Here is a 20,154-nt window from a genome sequence, read left to right on the forward strand (position 1 = left end):
AGCTTCATGTTATCGTCGTGACAACAAACCGCGAGCATGTATTCTGTAATCGACAAATACTCGTGGAAGCTTCGGGGAGGTTTCGCCTAGGTGTCGAGTCCCTGACGTCAAAACTTCGTTTGCTCGGAAATTTGAGAATACAAACTCAAAACATCCAATGGAACCTGATCACGAAAACTCGAGCTTGAGAGACTCATGAAGTAAAAAATTGCTCTATAGTCGGAAAGATTTATTCTATCTCCTTTAGAGGAGGAGAACGATGAAGATGTTTCTAGCATGGAGCCTAGTGATTGCAGTCATTGCCTCAGCAATACATTACTTTTCTCTTCCCTTGATTGTATTTCCTGGTCTTTGGTTCATTGCATTTTTAGCGTCTGGTGGACCTTCTTTTCCAAAGGTGTTTTTTCGTACTTTTCTGCGCGATATTAGGTAAGAATGAAGATAAATCTTAAAGATAATTAGAGCATATTGCGATGCAAGACAAAGCATGTGTGATACGATGATTGTTCAACTATTTTTGGCCTTTTTTGGTTTGGATACTTGCAGACACGATTGTGGGCACGTTAATTTGCTAGCTGCTATTGTCTATAAATTGTTTCGCTAAGAATAGAGCCAAATAAATACTATTATATGTAAAGCATTCTTTATTTGCGACAGGGAAGCATTTTATACGGTATGTGCCCCCCATCTGACCTCAATTTATACACAGTAACTATTATATATCTTACCTTCTGATTGGTTGGGGATTGATAAATAAATAAACACACAAATAAATAAATAAATAAAACCTTATTTAAAAATTATAGGCCTTTTGCATTATTAATATATGGGGATGCTTTTCACTCACACACACTAACACACACAGCATGTGCACCATACAGAATAACCCTTTCAAGTATCCAAACCATTCAATTTTGCAGATTGTTGCAACACTATTTTGGTGCAACACTGGCTCAAGCAGATGCATATCGTAAGAAGCCTCACAGCATATCAGATGTATTCCAGAAAACTGTTGCTAAATACCCACACAAAGTTGCCTTCCGGTCCAGTTTGAAGGAAAGAACTGGACATTTCAACAAGTAGATGAATATTCCAACCAAGTGGCAAACTTCTTCAAGTCCAAAGGATTTGTAAAGGGAGATGTAGTGGCACTGTTTATGGAAAATAGACCTGAATATGTCTGTCTTTGGCTTGTGTTAGCAAAGATTGGCGTCATTACAGCACTGATTAACTTCAATCTACGACTAGATTCCTTGTATCACTGCATTTCCGCATCTGAGGCAAAAGCTCTCATATTTAGCAGTGAAATTTCAGGTACACTGAATAGTTTCAAGATAAGATTTTCTGTAAGGTAAAGAAGCATTATTTATTTATTGGAGGGTTTAGTATTAATTTCTTACACAGTTGCTATTAGTGTTGACACACACCTCCCACTCCCCTAAGTAGCTACTTAGTGGATGGAGCACAGGGGCAGATCTAGGATTTTTTTATTGGAGGGTTAGTGTTGACACACATCTCCCACTCCCCTAAGTAGCTACTTAGTGGATGGAGCACAGGGGCGGATCTAGGATTTTTTCAAAGGGGGGGTTGTAGCATTGGTTGAAGTACTTGTTTGGCGGGAAAGTAGCACAGGGTTCCCAAACAGAAGTAGGTCTTATGATGATGATTATTTGCTGTAGGCGAGCATGGTTGTTTCAGGTCCCACACATGGTGTATAGAAAAAAAAGCAAGCAAAATGTGTTCGGGACCCCTGTTTTAATAAAACTTGTGATGCTGTTGGTGTTGTCATGAAAAAAAAAGATAAATCACGATGGCTCTCATATTGAAGGGGGGGGGGGGGGTTGCAAACCCCAAAACCCACCCCTAGATCTGCCACTGGAGCATTGCAGAATGATTCTAATACAAATCAGCTGCGTAGTAGGAGAAAGTCTTCAGACTTTTGAAAGTACATTTTTTTCTTAGCTCCTGTCAAAGATATTGTGGAAAAGCTTGATGACAAGATGGAGCTCTACAGTCATGGTAGTGATACAGTTGATAACATACAAGGTATCAATCTGAACCATTATCTGAAGGATGCATCAATAGAACAACCAATAATTGACTATGTAAAAAGTTTTGATGGTAAGCTTTTTAAGACTAAAAGAAGACTAAACATTGCATGAAATATTCATAGTTTCCAAAACTTGAGACTAACACTAGTTGACTAAAAATTACATCAATTTTTTTGAAAATGAAAACATATGCTGCTCTGATCATATGAAACAAGAGATGGTTAAACTTACAGATTGAATGTCAAATTGGAATTTAGTGTGCTGGGTTCTGTGAATAAAGAAAAGTGGAGAATCTGGAGAAAGACTCTTGAACCTAGGGAGACCAACACCCTAATCACATGTAATGCTGAGTCCAGGCTCCCCAGAAATAAGTTGGAAAGTATGGCTGGCGTAGTGGTAAGAGTATCCCCTCTCATCAATGTGACCCAGGTTTGAGTCGCACCAGGCTTAGTGTCATATGTGAGTAGAGTTGTTTGTTGGTTCTCTTCTGTACTTCAAGGGTTTTTCTCTGGGTTCTCCGGTTTTCCTCTCTCAATAAAAATTAACTTCTTGGTGAGAGGCGAGTACTCTCACTGTTACGCCTTCCATGCTTCCCATAAATCTATTCTATCCTTGACTCTTTCACGTACTGTCATATAACTTGAATTATGCATAGCAAGCTCTTCACACTTTTAAAGATTTCAATCATCCTTACTGCGCAGCAAAGACATTAATTTGCTGTGAATGGTTTGTTCTTCAGATATATTGCTGTATATTTATACATCTGGTACCACTGGACTCCCTAAACCAGCTATTATCAGGACATCAAGGTACGAGCTTGTTACTGCAGCCAGACTTTTAGGAATTTTAGTTATAAAACACTTTTTAGCAAGGAAATAGAGTGCACACATTAAAACCATGAACATTAAATAATACTATTTCATACAAAATCCTTTGTTTTCTGTTGTTTAATTATCACTATTTAGTGCTAAAAATTAGTATTTGTTTCATGGATTTAGTGTGAGCACTCTAATTAAACTATAAAAACTTTTTTTGATCCAAGCTCCACTTTACTGAAGTCCAATCCAAGTGTTCATTCCAGGATACAATTCCAGATTTTCCATCTTAAAATATTTAAAATGTACCCTATATAAAAAAGAAGTGTACTGGACTTCCTAAACCTGATGATGATAGTAATGTAGTGATGATGATGATGGTGATGATGATAGTGATGATGGTGATGGTGATAGTGATGATGATAGTAATGATGGTGATGATGATGATGATAATGATTAGATGATGACTGAAGTAGAAGCCTTTGATTATTAGCTTCAGATGTACTTGACTAGGGGACATCGCCTTCCACCCTCCCCTCCCACCAAAAAAATAAAAATCCCGAATTCCCTCTCAACCCACTCTCTGGATCTTTTATGAAAACATTTCAAACTTCTAAAAAATTAGATAACTGTATGTATTTTTTAGGTTTTTCATTGCATCTGCTTTTGGAAGTATTCTCAATATAAACAGCAACGATGTGATGTACTGCACGTTACCACTTTATCATACTGCTGGTGGAATGTTGGGGCTTTCGACCTGTTTATTTCTTGGGTGTACTTTTGTTATAAGAAGAAAATTCTCAGCTAGTAGATTCTGGGATGAGTGTATTGAGTACAAAGTGACTGTGAGTATTCCCATCCCCCCCCCCCCCCCCCTTTAAAATGAAAATAAAAACCTCCAAATTTTATCGATACCCTGAGACAACCTCTAGGCTGACCAAAGTCGAGGCACAGCTAACTCACAGATCGAATTGAAATTTAGTGAAACTCTAACAAACTCTACTCAAATGTGATGCAGAGTCTGGGAATTGAATCTAAGATGCTAGGGGTAAGAGGCAAGTGCACTACCGCTACGCCCCCTCGATTAAAGATTTTTCCCTTGTTGTTATTGCTGTCGCTAGCGTCGCACGTGGCGTCTTCTCCTGCAATATAATTCTCCTGCTACGATCACATAATTCGAATTCCAGCCGCCATTAACCCCGAAAAGTTGCTTTTCATTGGATGAGAGCAGGTCATGCCAAAACGTTTGCATGTTGCGGTTCACACAATGTGCACAACTAAGTAGATCTCCATTCTGTTTTTACAATGTTGCATGCAGAAATCGTACCAAGCCTGAATTTGATTTCAGTGTTCTGAAAAAGCTATGGGTTATTTTTTTAGGTTGTTCAGTATATTGGTGAGATGTGCCGCTATCTTCTCGCACAACCCCCTCGTCCATCAGACACCCAGCACACCGTACGAATTGCCATCGGTAATGGACTGCGCCCAAAGATCTGGCAAGAATTTCAATCACGTTTTAAAATCAAGCAAATCGGAGAATTCTACGGTTCCTCAGAGGGGAATGTTGGTTTCCTTAATGTAGACAACACCGTCGGCTCTTGTGGGTTTATATCCGTGATTTTTTCAAGGTTGGTCTCTGTTAAACTCATCCGTATTGATCGCAAGACGGGGGAAATAGTGCGAGGTGAGGATGGACTGGCTATCAACTGTAAACCTGGCGAACCAGGTCTTGCAATTGGAAAGGTTGTCAAAGGTAAGTTTATTTTCTGATAAGTATGGGAGCCTTTTGCAGCTTGGCAATCAAGGGTGGGGAGGGGGGTAGTGATAGGGCACTCTGGAGTCTCGGTTTTGTCTGGGTTTGTCTCTGGATGGAGTCTGAGGTTTGTATTGGAATCACATGTGAGTAGAGTTTGTTGATTGAGGGTTTCTCTTGGGGTTTTCTTACCACCGCGATGCCTGACTTTGATCAGACTAAAGGTTGTTAAGGGTATCATTAAATAAGTTGTCTTTCTTTTATGCCACAGACGACCCTGGTGCAAGATTTGATGGCTATCTCAAACAAAACGACACTGAAAAGAAGCTGATTCGAAATGTCTTTATTAAGAATGACGTCTATTTTGTGTCCGGCGATGTTTTAGTACGAGACGAGTATGGTTACGTATTATTCGTAGATCGTATTGGCGACACCTTCCGATGGCGAGGCGAAAATGTATCGACTGCCGAGGTTGAATCGATTGTGAGCAAAAAGGTTGGGTTAAGCGATGTCGTTGTTTATGGTGTCGAAGTTCCTGGAGCAGAAGGAAAGGCAGGAATGGTCACTATCGCCGACCCGAAAAACGTGCTTGACATCGAAAACCTGGCGTCGAAACTTGGTCCCGTGTTGCCTAGTTACGCCTGCCCCGTGTTTGTTCGCGTCGTGAAGCAGGTTGCTATGACAGCAACGTTTAAATTCCAGAAGAATAAGCTGAAAGAAGAGGGTTTTAACGTGAATTTAGTGAAAGATCCAATGTACTATCTTGATAGGAAGTCAAAGAATTATCTTCCTTTGAACTGTGATAACTATTGTCAAATTCTTAATGGAGATATACAGATGTAAAAATAATAATAAAGTACAGTATGGATAATATAATTTATAAATATATTATTATTTATATATTTGGAAATCTTATTCAAAATAAATTGTTTTAAATCAAAATACATATATAATGTTCTACAATTTCAGAGATTCTTTGTGTGAAGTTTGTGTAGGGACAACAGAACCCTCTGGGGGGGATTCGGATTCGAGAAGGGCTGGATATCTGCAATTTGGTACCTCTTAGGGTGTCATAAATCTAAAAGGAACTAGAGAGTAAGCCAGTACCTCTTAAGGTGTTTTTGAGGCAATAAGATACCTGAGAATGGCAGTTGTCATTCAAGCTATTGATTTTCAGTTCATTATCTGACCTCTTTCACTTAAAGTTATAGATCATTGGTAACTTTTAGGAATGTAAATTATTAGTCTCGCGCCCAACAGACGGGACGTATTTCTGGTATTGATTTAGAAGTCTTCAGCTTGGGTTCCCTGTGTCCTTTATACAATTATAGATTGGGTTACCTGTGTTAAATCGTTAAAACCGACGAAGCAGCGAATGGGAAATCGTGCAAGTCAATAACCACTCGTTTACCTGTCGCTAGCGTCACCCGGATTTTAATTTGTTGCCATTTTTTCCCTACAAACGCATTGAAATCGTGATCTGCTTATCTAAAAGATTCTGTTCTCTGAATCCTTAAATAATGGAGCTTCTAGAAATGATTAAGACTTGAATTCAAGGCGACTAACAGGTAGAATGGAGGCTAAAAGTATTGAAGTATTGACTTCCACGAAGTGAAGCCGAAAGCTTCCCGAATTGTTGCAAGTTCTAGATTCTTCAACCCTCCCGTCTGCTATGCAGTCGGGGTATCGTTTACTACAGGAGGAGGGTCAAAGTCACACTCTTTCAAACAAACTTACTCCAACCTCAAGAATTCTCCTCCAAATCAGAAGGATGAAGGTGTTCCTAGCATGGAGCCTAGTGATTGCAGTCATCGCCTCAGCAATCCATTACTTTTCTTTTCCCTGGATTGCATTCCCTGGTCTTTTGTTCATTGCATTTTTAGCGTCTGGTGGACCTTCTTTTCCAAAGGTGTTTTTTCGTACGATAACTCGTGACTTGAGGTTGGTTTTACTCAATTACTTTAAATATTGATCAAGTATTGTACATGAGAGCCTGTTTTGAATCTCTTTACCACATAATTGAACACCTAACTCATAATAATCTGTCCATTAGTACTAATTTTGTACGTTATATTAACGAAAGCGCCAAATTACTCTTTAATGAATTAATTAAATTCACAAGCTAAAAGATATCTCAGGATTGTGCAGTCATAGCTCATATTTTGAGATTGATTTTCAGCACGTTGCTTACTGATCTTTAGATATAAAAACGTGCGCTCAACAGGATATTAAACTAACAGCGAAAGTGAACTCTTAGTTAAGGGGGGAGGGGTGGGGTGGGGTAGGCAAATTCTTTTTCATGGCTGCTGCAAATAAAAAATTGGGTAAATCTTATTGTTACAGGCTTAGCCTTGTACTTTTTCATAAGTGTGCAATATTCTAAAAACATTCCTCAAAACATTGAAAACTTTTGAAGTTTTGTGCTCAACCTTGAACGGTAACCACGCTAGACTTTCGAAACATAACTGTTTTGCATAATTTAGTTTTGGGTTTGACCAATTAAAACACGACATTTGGAGCATGTGGCATCATGATTTCATTGGTCAAATTAAGCGTAACACACAAACTAGACAAACAGTTACGTTTGAAAAGTAAAACGATGCGCTAAAGCGATCATGCTTCAAGGTTGAATGCAAATGATAGTATTACAATTAATGTTTGTGAATAATTAGTTTTGGTCAAATGGTACTTCACCAGAAAAAATAAGTTTGTAGTCAAGAGATATAATTTACTGAACAGATTTTAAAAATATAAGCTACTAAATAAACAGACATGATGAGAGGCTTTACTGTCCACATATTTTCTGTTGACCATCTACTGTATTATTTTGATCTATCACTGAATAAAAAAAAGGATTATAACTATATTCTACTGCAGCCCCCTCTCTATAAAATAAAAGTGGTCAGTCTTAAATTGTGTAGTTCCAAAAATTATCTATACCCCCCTCACAGAGGAATTTTTTTAAGACACCCCCCTACCCCCTGGAGATTCCAATCTTCTTCCATACAAACTCTGTAATTTTTGTTCTTTCTCTGGCCCCCCTACTCTGCAGAAATTTCAAATTCCTCTTTGGGGTGGGTATGGATGATTTCTGGAACTACACATTGTTTATTTTTATTTTTTTCCAGTGGTATATTTATTTTGGGTCTCATGCAATTGAGAGCCCTCTTCTACAACTACAAGAATTACAACATCACCGATATCTTCCAGAAAACCCTTAAAAAGTATCCTCGCAAAGTTGCCCTCCAGTTTGAAGGCAAGAGTTGGACATTCCAAGAAGTAGATGAATATTCTAACCGCATTGCAAACTTCTTCAAGTCCAAAGGATTTGGAAAGGGAGATGTAGTGGCACTGTTTATGGAAAACAGACCTGAATATGTCTGTCTTTGGCTTGGATTGGCAAAGATTGGTGTCATTACAGCACTGATTAACTTCAACCTGAAGTTAGATTCTTTGTATCACTGCATTGCTGTGTCTGAAGCCAAAGCTCTCATATTTAGCAGTGATTATTCTGGTAAGTAATGTATAATTTTTATATTGATTATTGAGTTGGATACATATAATTTCCTAATAAGCTTGTTTGGGTATTAACATTGATATTATAGCAGTAGTGCATGTATCTATAAAAAAGAAAAAAATAAGCCTGAAGGGAGATGACGTTTTACCCTTGACTCTATACCATAATAGTTTTTAAAATTCTATCATATTAAATTTTTTGATTCCTTAGAGAATACAGGAACAATAGTCATAATTAAAGAACAAAAGCAGTGTGAAAAGGATTATGGTCTAGAGACGGGGGTAAAAAGTCATCTCGCTTCAGGCTTATTTGTCATCACTAATCATCACCGCAAAGTTCTAATTAGATCAGCCTAGAGGCTATTTCAGGGTTTGATTAAATTTGGTTTGTTACTCAGGATATAATCCAAATTCTATTTCCCAGTTTAAAATCTTAAATTCAAGATGTTTTTGTTTATGTTTGGTTTGTTTTGTTTTGTTTTTTTGCTGTATGGCTCCTCAATCCAAATCTTTTTTTATGGTTTTATTTTAAACCAATTTTAATCCATTTATCTGGATACTAAAATAACTCATTCTCAATGCAGATCCTGTAAAGGACATTTTAGACAAGCTCAAGAACAAATTGCAGCTTTACAGCCATGGTCAAAACTCAAACAGTAAAGTAGATTCCGTTAATCTGGACCAACATCTAAAGGATGCATCAACAGAGCAACCAACAGCTGATTTCAAAAAGAGCTTTACAGGTCAGTATGACTTTGATGTTCACAACCTTAAGATGGAGAAAATTTTGAGCAACCAAGAAGTGATTTCAAAAAGAGCTTTACAGATCAGTATGACGCTGATGTTCACAATCTAAAGATGGAGAGCATATTGATTCTGTAGCTCGATGCAAGGAATTTTCTGTGGGTGAATGAGGTTTTCCATAGGCAGCAAAGCCAGAAATTTAGTTTCACATTTTTCTTACGAAAGTAAAGTAATTAGATTTATGTATGGACAATGTAGACAAGAAAAATATAGCAAAAGGTTTATTGACATGATTGACCTATGAAGGGTCTATTTTGGATCTTTCGACTGGAAATCGTAAGTACATTGCTTACTAGGCAGAGGGAGAATGTTTTTGGGTGGACAAATGAAATATTATACAGAAAATATTCAAACCTTTCCGACGAGGGAGGGGAGGGAGGGGAAGCAAGGTTTGATTTCCAAGTAATAAGAGAGACTGGTATTAGCTTCTTCTAAAATACATAAAATTGTCATTTACTGTTATGTTATCTTTCAGACAAATTGCTGTACATTTATACCTCTGGTACCACTGGACTCCCCAAACCTGCTATTATCAGGACATCAAGGTACGAGCTTGTTACTGCAGCCAGACTTTTAGGAATTTTAGTTATAAAGCACTTTTTTAGCAAGAAAATAATTAAACTATAAAAACGTTTTTGATCCAAGCTCCACTTTACTGAAGTCCAATCCAAGTGGTCATTCCAGGATACGATTCCGGATTTTCCGCTTGAAAATAATTAAAATGTATATATAAAAAAGAGGTGTGCTGTATATGATATTTTTCTCAGTGCCAATATTGCGAGGGAAACAAATTAATTTCAGATAGAGGAGGTTGAAGTCAATGGGGCATATGAAATCTACATGGGACAGTTACTGTCAGTTCAGTTAGTTAAGCACCAGTTTGTTGGAGTGCAAGAGCTGGTCTTGTATTGATCTTAAAATATCTGAGCGTAGAGGGAGCTGCCTTTGCTTTAAAGAAATATATGCAAATGGCTATACCTTGGTTTGAGTGACCAACCCGCTCTGTTCTGCTCTGCTCTGCTCTGCTCTGCTCTGCTCTGCTCTGCTCTGCTCTGCTCTGCTCTGCTCTGCTCTGCTCTGCTCTGCTCTGCTCTGCTCTGCTCTGCTCTGCTCTGCTCTGCTCTGCTCTGATTTTTTTTGACTTTAATTTACTTTTACTTTAATTTACTTTGTGTATTTACAGGTTTTTCCTGGCATCAGGTTTTGCGAACCTTTTTAACTTAGGAAGCAAAGATGTTGTCTACTGTACCTTGCCTCTCTACCATTCAGCTGGTGGGTTGGCTTGCATTGCTTACTGCTTTGTCCATGGTTGTACTGTCGTCATAAGAAGGAAATTCTCGGCCAGTAGATTCTGGGATGACTGTATTGAGTACAAAGTGACTGTGAGTATTTTGTACCCCCACCCCTCCCCCTTAGTCAAGGAATTCCATTTTTTCTTCCTTCCTTCCTTCTTGCAACAATTTTTGGACTTGCATCACATGTGTGTGAAGTTTGTTTAAAGTCTCTTCCTTCATTCAAAAGTATTTCTCCGGACTCTTATGTCTTCTTCCTCCTACAAAACTGAAACAAGCTAAATTTCAAATTCGATCTGGTTGACTGAGGATGCATTTGATAAAATGTGATGCGGTGAATGAAAAAAAAAATCACTTTATTTAAGTGTCTACTCGTTCTAGCGCTTTCGCACTATTTGCTTGGGACACTTTTCGCTCACACGCACTACCACTACATTCAATGTTCTATGCACACGACGCTCAGCTCACATGTTGATTTTTACTGAGGAAACCGGAGAACCCGGAGAAAACCCTCGTAGCATAGGAGAGAAGAAAACAAAATGAAAATATATATGGACCAAATCCTTAGAAATTTTTAAAACTGACGCTCTTCCTATAGGTTTATCGGTTTTTTCCCATCTCTCTCCAGGCTTTCCAGTATATTGGTGAGTTGTGTCGCTATCTCCTCGCACAGCCCCCTCGTCCATCAGACACCCAGCACACCGTAAGAGTAGCCATCGGTAATGGACTGCGCCCAAAGATCTGGCAAGAATTCCAATCACGTTTTAAAATCAAGCAAATCGGAGAATTCTACGGTTCCTCAGAGGGGAATGCCAACCTTGTCAACACGGACAATACTGTCGGAGCGTGTGGCTTTACATCCATGATAGCTCCCAGATTATTTCCAGTGAAGCTCATCCGTATTGATCTAAAGACGGGGGAGATACTAAGAGGGCGGGATGGACTGGCTATCAACTGTAAACCAGGTGAAACTGGTGTTCTAGTTGGAAAGGTTATCATGGGTAAGATACTGGTGTCTGTGTTTTGTGTCTGGGTTTTTTTCATTTTTATTTTTTCATTTTGATTCAAGTTTGAACATTTTTTGAGAGGTTTAGACTGCGTTTAATTTCGGGCGCAAAGACCCACGAGGGGTTGGGGGGGGGGGGGGGGTGGAAGTAGGCTGTGGATAGCCTTTAAAGCCTCTCTCTTATACAGTCAATTCAAAAAACGTTGTCGTCGACCGGCTACGCGACTGGACCGAAAGGAATATGGGTAAAAATCACTGAAGCGGTTAAAATATTTGTTCTGAATTAATTGTTCCCACTAGTAATAAGATAATAATGGCGAGAAACAATCCATCAAATGTCTTTAGGTTTAGGGAAAGAAAAACAAAGTAGTTATGATTCAGTTCACAATTTCGAAAATATGAAGGCATTAAAAAAACGTCTCCTTCAACACTTCCCGCTCGCCTACGAAGGTTCGTGCTGTAAACCAGGCATAACTAGTCAGATAAAATTAAGAACATTTTTTGAATTGACTGTATTCCGCAATGCTGACAGACTGTTCATGATGACAAATACTAACTGAATTTTATCGCGTTTATTTGTCACAGGGAGTGCTGTTTTTCGCTTCGATGGTTATCTCAACCAGAAAGACACAGCCAAGAAGCTCGTCCGAGATGTTTTTTCCAAAGATGATGTGGCCTTTGTGTCCGGTGATGTGGCCATACAGGATGAGTATGGATACGTTTTCTTCCAAGACCGCACTGGCGACACCTTCCGATGGCGAGGCGAAAATGTATCGACTGCCGAGGTTGAATCGATTGTGAGCAAAAAGGTTGGGTTAAGCGATGTTGTTGTTTATGGTGTAGAAGTTCCTGGAGCAGAAGGAAAGGCAGGAATGGTCACCATCGCCGACCCGCAAAACGTGCTTGATATCGAAAACCTCGCGTCGAAACTTGGTCCCGTGTTGCCTAGTTACGCCTGTCCCGTGTTTGTTCGCGTCGTGAAGGAGGTTGCTATGACAGCAACGTTTAAATTCCAGAAGAATAAGCTGAAAGAAGAGGGTTTTAACGTGAATTTAGTGAAAGATCCAATGTATTTTTTAAATAGCAAAACAAAGACTTACTTACCTATAGATTCTGATGTTTATAATCAAATTCTTGACGGGCGAATTAGGCTTTAAACAATTTGAGATCGAAAAAATTTAGAGAAGATGGAGGTCAAGCTCTATCGTTGAAAATAGGTAATTCTTATATTCGCATTTTGTGCCTTGTGCTGTAGGAAAAAACCCACAAAAACTAAAATACAATCAAGTCTGTTTTCTTAACATTCTTACTGTAACGAGAAGAAATTCTGCGCATTCTCGTAATTAATATAAACAATGAAATCCAATCGAATTGTTATTTTAGTTTTTTATGTATCGATATGTTAAAAATACGTGAATTTTGTAATAAAAGCAAAACGTAGGACAGTCTCGCGCCTATTTTTTATGTTTTAACCTTCCCCTGCCCTCCGTATACTATAACACCTCTATTCTGCCTGCTCACTAAGTGTAAGCCTTTTTGCATTAGTTAACAGCCGAAAAAACAAACAAACAAACAAAACGAAAAACAATACAAAGATTTTTTTTCACCAAAACTGAGCTTAGAATTTTTTTGATGATTGATTAAAATTCAGAAGTTACGATATGTCTAACCGGAAGTAATATACATAGCTCTTTTCGAAAGTACGCATTGGAAAGTCGTAGTCGCTACCGGAAAATACGAGTTACTCAGACGGAAGTTATATACGCACAAAAGCTATGGCAGCTGGGAAAACGAAACGATTTCTTTCAACTGTGGTGTAAATTGAGGTAAATTGAATTTATGGCGTTCTGTTGTGGGAGGGTAATAAACCGAGGATTGACGGATCACGGAACGGCGGAACACGCAGAATCTGCGGAAATACCTCAGAAAAATTATTTCAATGCACAAAGACATCTATTTAAAATGACTATACAATATTGGCTCCGTCTGCAACGCAAAAAAAAAAAAAAAAAAAAAAAAAAAAGAAAGAAAAAGAAAGAAAAGAAAAGAAAGAAAAATTAGAAAAGTTATTTTGATGCACTTTTATCCAAAAAGACATTTATTTAAAACGAAAGTTTATACAATACTGGCTCCGTCTGTAAGCATAGGTTTTTAGAACTAGTCCTCTCTTAACTTTGCCGCGCTCTTTTTTCCCAAAAAAAGTAAGATGGCGAAATGAACGGCGTCGAATGCGAAACCAGGTTACCAGGCCACATTACAATCCAGAAAGTTACAGCTATTTCAAAAAAGGTTGGATACTGTATACTGAATAGTGCTTTCCAAGACCAAAGGGCATTGTGGGTCTCATAAATTTGAAATAAAAAGTAAATATACAGCAATTAACTCTCTACATGTAGTTAGTATATTGTTTCAGATGGAATACACTAAAAATAGAGTAAATAATTATTATTAATCCTTTGTTAGACAATGTCACTATGGCCCGCAATGCACTTCGGTTTTGGATGCACTATTCAGTATGCAGCCTTCAGTATAGCTAGCTTAAAATTAGTGTGAGCTGGCATCGGTGTTTCTAATGAAACAGTAATGATTAAAAGTAGAAATAGCTGTATACTGTTATGTGAATACGGCGGAGCAAAAAAAAAAGAAAAAAAATTAACCGCTTCTTTAAAAAATCATGCTTTAAAAAAATAGAAAAACTTATCAAGATACGATGGGGTTCGAACCACATAAGAAAGAAATTTAAAAAAAAAACGATTCTACTTTGCCATACCCCCGAGACATCCGCAGAGCTGGGGCGTCGTATGGACTTCGGACCTGGCGGCGATTAAATCCTTCTGCCCTTGGGTGTACGAATTACGCAAGAAAATGTTCTAGCCGAAGCATCAGGGGAGAGACCAGCCGGCCCCCAGACCATATCGGCTAATCCCTTGCATCTCTGCCACGCACGGAATCGGTTGAAAAAATAATCTTAAAAAGTCTAGTCTATCTGGTGCATTGTTTTCACGGCTATTGTTATGCTGATTCACCCTGGAAACGTGGCCAAGTGGAAAAAACTTGGGCTCCCATGACACTGAGTCAAGTCCGGATGTGTGAAGTTAGTTCCAGGATGGGTGACCTGAAACTAAATCCTACTTAACATTTTTTCTTTTCTTTTCTTCTTTTTTTGTTGTTGTTTTGTTGTTGTTGTTGTTGTTGTTGTTGTTGTTGTTTTTCGTTTTTTTTGTTTTTTTGTCTTGTTTTTTTTTTGTTTTCGTTTTCGATGTTGTTGTTGTTGTCGTCGTAGTTTTCAGTCGATTACAAATACTCGGGGCCGGGCATGCGCGCATTTAATCCGTGCCCAGCTGTGTATGATCGTGGACTATTTTTCCAAGTACGACGAAGAGAGTTTTTTTTTCTGTACCGAGGAGTTCGGTCAAATTGAAATCAATCTGAATTGAGAATATCGCTTGAAGTTTCTATATATACTTTAAATTGATTAGAATTTGTTTTAGTTGAGAAAGTGTCGCAATTAAAATAAGCACTAGAACTCGACCAGTCCAATTCGGCAAACTGCGCGCCCATTGCCTGCAGCAACTTGTTTCAGCAGATCCTTGAATACGTGACGTAAATATAGTGTATAAAAGTTCACTATAGCCAATATTGTTTAAACAATCATATTAAATGGATTTATTTATTTATTTATTCGTTTTATTATTTACTTTATTTATTTTGCATAAGGGGAACATTAAGATATTTTTTCTGAGGTTGTTCCGCTGCGTCGTTCCGCGGTTAAACAACAAATTAAACGCTTTTCAGTTTTGATTGTTTCATCAAAGGAACCATTTCAGTAGTGTCGGCGGATGGAAACCCACAATATTGCCCACTCACCCGTGACTATTACGACATATATTCAACATTTCTATTATAATAGTGGCCAAGGCTTACTTGATATTCTCTTTTAGTGGTAAGAAAGCGCTAGAAGGTCTCTTTCTATTTCTTATCAAACATTAAGTCAATAGGGTAAATCTCATCTCATGGCAATCATTAAATAAATCAAATTGCGACCTTCCGCAAGTCGGAAATCTGAGCTGAATCTTGAACAAAAAAAATTGAAAAAATCCGGACTAACTGGTCTTGAACTGGTTTTGAACCGGTTTTTTCACATGACATTAATAAATTTCCATTAATTTGCATATATTAGTACGAACGTAGTAATAAATTAGCATATATTTCGGATCGGCCAATCAGAATCCACAATTTTGGAAACTTTGCATAATTAGCATAAATTATTCCTTATATGGTATTTTGCCTCCTTTCGTTTTGGAAGAAATCGCGACATGAGAAGAAACTATACAGAAACAAAATGGCGGAAAATGGGTTGAAAGAGGCGCCAAAAAACCCGAGTATTCCTTCTATTACGATCCTAGACAGTGACGATGAAGAAGAACAGACAACAGAGGAACTTTTCGAAGGGTTTACTAAAGCTGTTCAACCTTTTCTAAAACGCCAAGAGGTTTTGCTTCTTCGAGTGAAGTTTCAAGCTCTTTGCCCAGACTTCAAATGCTCCTCGCAATTTAAAGATATGCTTCGACGGAAGACTAATCAAGTGCATAAATTCGATGTTTACATTCATTTTAACGAAGTCCTTAATGCAATAATTCGTAATGCAGCTGTGTATGGGAAAAAAGGATCAAAGCTGACACAGGAAAACGAATTGATCGATGACAACAATTCTTCAGGTAGTCATAGTCAAAGTGAGGGAACACAAGAGTCTAGACAAGAGACTTTGGCGGGGAAATTTGAAAATTTCGAAGAGGACAGTCTCACGGAAACGTTATTAAATCAATCCAATGAATCTGTGGATAATGATATACAATTTGTTGAAGAAACTCAAAATACTAGTCACTCAAATTCATCTGGAAATTTTCAAAGTCCCACGAGTTCAAATGAGAAAAGTAGGATGGAAAGGGAAAAAATGAGAATAAAAAGGAAAAAACTCATTTCTAAACTAGAAGCTAAACTGAAGTACACTTCAGATGAAATCAAAAGGTTGAGTCAGGCAGAGCTAAGCCTTGATGAAATGGAATATGGGGACAGTAGTTATATTATGGAGAGCCGCTTGAAGAATCGCTTTAATAGTATATGGAATAAACTTTGCAAGTTAAGAGGACGTCCAACTAATACTGGCCGAGTCATCGAAGGATCAATAAAGTGTAAAACCTCAGGGTTTCCAGCCATTGATAAAGCCATTGGAAAGTTCTTAAAGAAACTAAAAGGTTTTCCAGATATTTTTGATATTAGGAATATCATAATGAGGGTAAATAAAAAGCGTGGCTTAGGAATTTCTCTGGGGGTGCAGAATGACATTGCTGCAGATATTTTAACGCACATTGGCAACAAACTACAGAAGAAGAGGAAGAAGGATTTCGAGTACAACTTTGGTTGTCATTTGACGGACGACTGCTTGCCGAGTTTAGATCCTGCTTTACATAACTCTGAACTGCGGCAAAAGCTTGAGGAAAACAAGAGAGTAAACCAAAATGCATTAGATAGTGTTTTTGAAAAGTATGTGCACTTGGGACGAGTGAAAGGTCCAAGGGATCATGGCACTGATTCTAATTATTCCACTACGGAGTCTGACTCTGAAAGCGACAAGGAATCACATCAGTCAGGTAAGAGGAAGGAACGGGAGCATTTGTCAGAGGGTGATACTGAAGACAAGAGTTCAAGAAAGAAGCACAAGAAAATGAAGGCTTCTGAAAATAGGAAGGTAAAGAACTCAGTTGAAATTAGCGTAATACCTACCACTAGTGCAACTGACATGCCGACAGCTGGTACTGAATCTGGCTCAGTAGAAGTTGAGAATTCAAATAGTAAAGTTGAAAAGAACTCAACTTTTAGTGTTAATGGAGAAGTGGAGAAAGTCGATGATGAAATACCCAGTGCAATTATTACTACGTCTGTTATGTCTACATCAGTACTGCAAGTTGTTGAGCCTTGTTCATTAGAAGTTGAAGAGTCAGCTCAGCATGTAAGTGAACAGAATGGTGAACCAGAAGGAAGCCAAGACATTTCAATTTTGGATGAAAAAGAAAGTAATGAGGTAAAAGATGTTTCATTTACACCAAATTCTTCTGGATCAGAGAAACCGGAACCAAAAGTAGAAGCACCTTCGACGCAAATAACAACACCAAACCCTAAAATTGAAGCTGTGCCGGTAAAGATTAATGGTTTTTGTCATGACAATGTAATAGAAATTATCGACAATGATGAAATAAGCGAAAAGAGCCATGATGATAAAGAAAAAACTGGGAATGATAAAAGTTTACGGAAACAAAAACGAACAATCAATTCAACAAAGCTCCTGGAAAAGATACAAGAACTGAAGGAAAACCAGCTCTCTAAGTTCACAGAAAACAAATGTTTAACAAATTCTTCACTTTCTGAAAGTAGCGAGAAAGTTGACTCTTGTCATTCCAAGAGAAAAGCTACATCAGTGCGTCACATCACTCAAAATCAAGAACACCCACACAGCTCTCCATCGAATGGCATCTTAGACAAACAAACACCTGACCATGATGAGGAGGTCAAACAAGCTAACAAAAGTGAAGGGGAAAGAACAGAAAGTGTTTCAAAGATTTCTTTAACTTTAACAACTAGTGAATTTTCACCCAAGAAAGGAACTTCAGGTTTGCAAGAATCTCTCAAGAACTGTCCTTCAAACAATCTAAAGAACAACTCTACTCTACAGACTAACACTGACAATATCACACAAATACATAGTTTTTCTACTACCTCAGTGGCAATGAGTTCATCTTCTCCAGAATTTCTAGGACCGAACGATAGCATGTCTAGAGTTTCCTCCAAGTTTTCTCCAAACAACGAGTTAAACTTACCAAAACAGATCGATACTGTTATCATAATCTCAGATGATGAAGATGACTAGATTTTATTTCCATATTTATAAAGATATTTGATATTTTTAAAGATGCTTTAGTTATTGAAAAAGATACATGTGAAACAAAAATGACTACAGACGGATTAATTTTGAAACTGAAGTCAAAAGAAACAGCATTGGAACCCTTCAATTTTCAATATAACTTTCAGTTCAAAACTCATGCATTAAACTATCCATTGCAATTGGGCTATTCCTGCTGCAAATCAAAAGTGATTTAGATTTGACGGCAGCAAAACCAAATAGACCTCTTTAGCATGGGTGAAATGTCATTGCCTAGAGTATCACTTCTTTGTTTAACAGTTGTGCATAAAAAGATACAACTCAAACAAAGAACATGGTCTACAATGGCAATTTTGCCCAAGTAAAAAGGTCTATTTTACTAGTTAGCTGGGATTTTAGATTTTAGGTGATATTGAAAATTGCAGTACCTTGTAGAGTATCACATTATACTAGGATTTTTTCATGATGGCATCGTGGTTCGGCATCATTGACCTCTACTACCAGACTCCCTTGCACACTTTCTTTTGTTCAGTTAATTAGCAACTGTCTTACTATTCTCATGAGGGAATACAAATTTAAATGAGAAAGAAAATTTGCAAAGCATTATGATAGTGGGAGTCAAATGACACCATCATGCGAACATCCTATTTAAACTAAGTTAATCAATTTTCCAGTCAAAATCATACGCAGACTATTGAACTATCAATAACACTTATTTATCAAATAGCATATAGAAAAAAGCTTATTTGGAGATTTATAGATACTTGACATAGCTATTTAACCATTATTACTTTAGTTCTTATAGCTTATATGTCAGAAGCCTATAAGAGCCTTATAGCTGAATGGGCCTTTTGACTTGAAGGCTGTAAAGGTGTCTTCTGGTAGACAATAATCAAACCTTGAAAATTTTGACAAAAATAAGACAAATCCCATATTTTTTAATTACTGCTTTGTTCAACTGGGTTATCAAAGAAATTAAAGAAAAAACTTTTCTCTCATGGCCACTGGAACAATAGATTTGCCCTGCTTGGCCTCATCTTCAAGTGCTTTAGGATGAGTTTATGTATGATTAAAGTGCACCTAACTCCTGATACAATAGTTTCAGTATTGATTCTACATAAAGTAAATGGTTGAATGGTGAAATATTTCTTTTGAATGTTGCGTCTTTAAGTTATTAAGGTTTATATTCCAATATGTTACTGACTGTGACGTCGCCCCAGGCTTCATTAAATATACAAATTTTGACTGGTTCATACAAACAGTTTCAATACGGAAAGCATTGTATCAGGGGCTAGGTGCACTTTAAACAGGTTTTTATTCTCATGGGAATTAACATGGCCGCCTTGTGATCAAGGTCTACAGTAGTGCAGCCAATCGGAACACAAGATTTTTAATATACAATGATGATCATCCCTTTATGCCCTTTGGACTATGATTTTTGTTACATTCATATTCATATGTCTTCTCAGGAATTAACACTAAACAAAGATCAAGGGATTGACACAAGGTCTGAAATGGAAGAACACCCAATAGAAAAACCTCTTCTTTACTGCAACTGACAGTGCAGTGCGATATAAATTTTAGCTCATTGATGAATACTATTTTGAAGATTAACTTTGTCCACTTAAAAAAAACTTTCCCAAATTTGCTTGAAGTGCCATGAAACAATAGCTTCAATGGCTCAAGCAAATTTGGGGAAGGTGAGATTTTTTTGGTTAAATTAGACATAAACTAACACTAAAATGACCGTAAAAGAGATGTGTGATACTACCTATTCTAAAAATGTTGAAATTTTCATAAGTTAATTTTGATAATTGACAGCTTCTGGAAAGTTGCAACTTTCAACTTCATTCTCACTTTCACCTGTAAATGTCTTTGTTAAATAGCTTCTTACCATGGACTGAAACATTTCTTGATCAGATCTGTTCTTTTTAGAATAAAATTATTATTCATTGTCCTTAGAATAGTTGTCTTTCCATC

General features: G+C 37.6%; 3 protein-coding genes across 3 annotated transcripts; all 3 read left to right on the plus strand.

Annotated features, from left to right (window-relative positions):
- Positions 1–18: 18 nt before the first annotated feature.
- LOC116298605 (long-chain fatty acid transport protein 4-like) lies at positions 19–5,481 on the plus strand. Its single transcript, XM_089024718.1, is given in 8 exon segments — positions 19–429; positions 921–1,041; positions 1,044–1,314; positions 1,963–2,121; positions 2,791–2,860; positions 3,513–3,711; positions 4,247–4,619; positions 4,891–5,481. Coding segments are annotated over 8 exon segments (1,935 nt in total). The 5' UTR covers positions 19–259; the 3' UTR covers positions 5,463–5,481.
- Positions 5,482–6,044: 563 nt separating this feature from the next.
- LOC116298608 (long-chain fatty acid transport protein 4) lies at positions 6,045–12,682 on the plus strand. The gene is made up of 7 exons (XM_031707125.2): positions 6,045–6,560; positions 7,748–8,133; positions 8,720–8,878; positions 9,415–9,484; positions 10,123–10,321; positions 10,860–11,232; positions 11,823–12,682. Exons 1-7 carry the CDS (start codon positions 6,292–6,294, stop codon positions 12,392–12,394), a joined length of 2,028 nt encoding a protein of 675 aa, XP_031562985.2. The 5' UTR covers positions 6,045–6,291; the 3' UTR covers positions 12,395–12,682.
- Positions 12,683–15,563: 2,881 nt separating this feature from the next.
- Positions 15,564–20,131, plus strand: LOC116298615 (uncharacterized). The gene has a single exon (XM_031707134.2). It carries the CDS (start codon positions 15,580–15,582, stop codon positions 18,160–18,162), a length of 2,583 nt encoding a protein of 860 aa, XP_031562994.2. The 5' UTR covers positions 15,564–15,579; the 3' UTR covers positions 18,163–20,131.
- Positions 20,132–20,154: the final 23 nt, after the last annotated feature.

Source organism: Actinia tenebrosa, unplaced genomic scaffold (assembly GCF_029948245.1).
Source record: "Actinia tenebrosa isolate PJP-AT-01 unplaced genomic scaffold, QUT_ActTen_1.0 PGA_scaffold9__36_contigs__length_13948895, whole genome shotgun sequence".
NCBI lineage: Eukaryota > Metazoa > Cnidaria > Anthozoa > Actiniaria > Actiniidae > Actinia > Actinia tenebrosa.